The following is a 2,721-nucleotide window of genomic DNA, read 5'->3' as shown; positions in this document are numbered from 1 at the left end:
ACGTGTCCCTGCGATGTTACCCAAACATTTCTTCCATATAAACATATTTATACCACAGTTTATCCACACGGGGAAGAATCGTCACAGCGCGGTCAAGCAGGTTCCGCGCATGATTGATATTCCTTGTCTTTATCTCTGCTTCAATATAGCGAATCCATAATACCACAGATGTAGGGTCAACGTCCAATGCCCTCTCGAACACCGACCTCGCACGGCGGAATTCCTTCTGTTCCAATTCCCATTGTGCATATCGCATCCAGTTGTTCATGCTAATGCGGTTCCGCCGCACGTAGTCCTCAAATTCTTTGCGTTTCCGGCCTTGGTATTCATGGAGCTCTTCAAGATCGGCGAACCGCTGTGTAGGGGCTTGGAGCGCGGGTTCTTGACGGTCAACAGCTTCACGGAGGAGCTGCTCAGCAGATATCTGCTGTGGAGCCGGCGCCTTGTTTTTGACCCGCGGAGGTCCTCTTGAAGCCTCCATTTTGGATTGATGGTGGTTGAATGAACTCAGGAGGTAGGAAAGATGGTAGAAATTTTGGGGACAGCGGCAAGGGTCGCTGAACAACACGGCTGGGCAAGATTTACCTCGGCGAGACGCTCCGATATAAGGAGAATACGCACAGGTCGACAGCCCTTTGTTGCTATTGAATTTGGCTGTTGCGAAAAGCGAGTGAACTGTTTGCGTGGAAAGATCCTGATCATGGTTTGAACAGGTCACATGATCTTGTGGCTGTAGCTAATGTTTTGAGCAACAACCAAGCTCACTCTCAACACCTCGTCCATGTGTATGCACAGGCAAACACAACCGCTTTCCGTTTAATATTTTGTTGGCTTTTAGACTCGTCCTAGCTCAAGGCCACCATGGCGACTTTAGCAGACGAGCTATTGAACGATTTTGAGGAGTCTGGCTCTGAGGATGAGAGCACACTCGCCAACACCTTGTTCCCCGACAAAGCTGCGGAATCTGATGCTGATGGCTCTGCTAAAGTTCGAGGCGAAGGGATGGAGCTTGACGGAGACGAAGAAGAAGTGAACGATGATGACGCAGATGCGGATATCGCCATGGACCCAACCGGGAAATTAGACAAAGAGATGGGAGAAGCGGACGCTACCAAGGCGAGGGTCGAGAAAATGCGGTTCGGGACTGTGAGCGATGTACGAAGCGTGGCGAGCTTAATGAAAACGCTCCAACCGATTTTAGATGTAAGTCCAGATTCTCTTGACCCTCATATGTTCCGTCTTCTGCGATACCTGTGTTTACATTGGATGATATGGACAAACAGACCTGACCTTTTCGCTTTGCCCTCGACAGAAAGTATCTTATTACCAATCCCTTCCATCGGAGAAAAGAACGACGTCTATCGGCTCAATCGAAGATAATCCAGAGTACCATCTACTTACTGAAGCGAACTCTCTTTCAACTTCGATCGATAACGAGATAATTCTTGTCCACAAGTTCATCCGACCACAAGTTCATCCGAGATCACTATTCTACTAGATTTCCGGAGCTGGAAACTCTTATCACAAACCCTCTGGACTACGCCAAGACTGTTGCAATTTTACAGAATGGGCCCCTTGACGATATCAAGTCTTTGTCAACCTCAACGGATAATCTGGTTGGCGCGACTCTGAGATCCGTTCTTGATGGACCTTCTTTAATGATCGTCGCAGTGGAGGGAACAACAACTCGAGGCCGGGAGTTGTCCCCATCAGAACTCAAGACTGTCCTAGACGCATGCAAAATGATGCTATCACTTGATCGAGCTAAAGGGATCCTTACCGACTATGTACAATCGCGAATGAATGTCTTTGCACCGAATCTAACGGTTCTCATTGGATCACTAACTGCTGCACAACTTCTAAACTATGCTGGAGGTCTTACAGGGTTAGCGAAGACCCCTTCCTGTAATATCCCGCCATTGGGATCAAAAAAGCAAACAGGCACCGGCTTTGCAACTAATGTTGGGGTGAGACACCAAGGATTCTTGTACCACTCACCGATCATTCAGGAAATCCCAAACGACCTGAAGCGGCAAGCGATGCGTATCGTGTCGGCAAAAGTGGTTTTGGCGGCTAGAGTCGACCGAGTGCATAGCAGCCCGGATGGATCCACGGGTGAAGAACTGAAACAAGCCTGCTTGGATCGTCTTGAGAAACTGACCGAGCCCGCTCCAAATAAGGGACCACGTGCCTTACCTGCGCCTGATGATAAACCGTCTAGAAAACGGGGTGGACGAAGAGCGCGAAAGGCGAAAGAAGCGACAGCGATGACAGATATCCGCAAAGCACAGAATCGTTTGGCGTTTGGAAAGGAAGAAAAGGAAATCGGATACGGTACTGGAGAGGGTACGAAAGGGTTGGGTATGCTTGGTCAAGAGGATCATGGCCGGATACGTGCGAGCCAAATCGACCAAAGAACCAAGGCTAAGCTCAGTAAATCCAATAAGGGATGGGGAGCTGCAACGCCAATCGGTGGAACTGCTTCATCGCTTCGAGGCTTTGGACAAGCCGGAAATGCAACAGTATTGCGAGCACAGGGACTCCGTACTGCTGGGTGTTGGGACCATCACTCGGCGCTGGTACTGGGAATAGCTAGCTCGATTGCCTTTTACCCCAGTCCAAGGGCTTAGAGCTTGTCGATCCAAAGGCCCAAGCCGAACTCAATAGGAAGCGAAAAAGCCGAGGAGGACAGATGGTTTAGGAGCGGGGACGTTCACACAG

General features: G+C 49.6%; 2 protein-coding genes across 2 annotated transcripts in view; one reads left to right on the top strand and one right to left on the bottom strand.

The window, feature by feature from the left end:
* HCBG_03264 (pre-mRNA-splicing factor CLF1) overlaps window positions 1-481 on the bottom strand; it is a gene marked incomplete at both ends in the record, with an annotated part of 2,452 nt that extends 1,971 nt beyond the window's left edge. The window contains one exon of the mRNA XM_045430313.1: window positions 44-481. Within this exon, the coding sequence (XP_045288456.1) occupies window positions 44-481 (438 nt within the window). The remainder of the gene's footprint in view (window positions 1-43) is intronic.
* Window positions 482-861: 380 nt separating this feature from the next.
* HCBG_03263 (U4/U6-U5 snRNP complex subunit PRP31) lies at window positions 862-2,630 on the top strand (the record flags this gene model as incomplete). The annotated part of the gene is made up of 3 exons (XM_045430312.1): window positions 862-1,203; window positions 1,313-1,386; window positions 1,457-2,630. 3 exons carry the CDS (start codon window positions 862-864, stop codon window positions 2,628-2,630), a joined length of 1,590 nt encoding a protein of 529 aa, XP_045288455.1.
* Between the last annotated feature and the right edge of the window lie 91 nt (window positions 2,631-2,721).

Source organism: Histoplasma capsulatum (assembly GCF_000150115.1).
Source record: "Histoplasma capsulatum G186AR genomic scaffold supercont2.4, whole genome shotgun sequence".
Classification (NCBI taxonomy): Eukaryota; Fungi; Ascomycota; class Eurotiomycetes; order Onygenales; family Ajellomycetaceae; genus Histoplasma; species Histoplasma capsulatum.
This window is presented reverse-complemented; position numbering and strand designations above follow the sequence as displayed.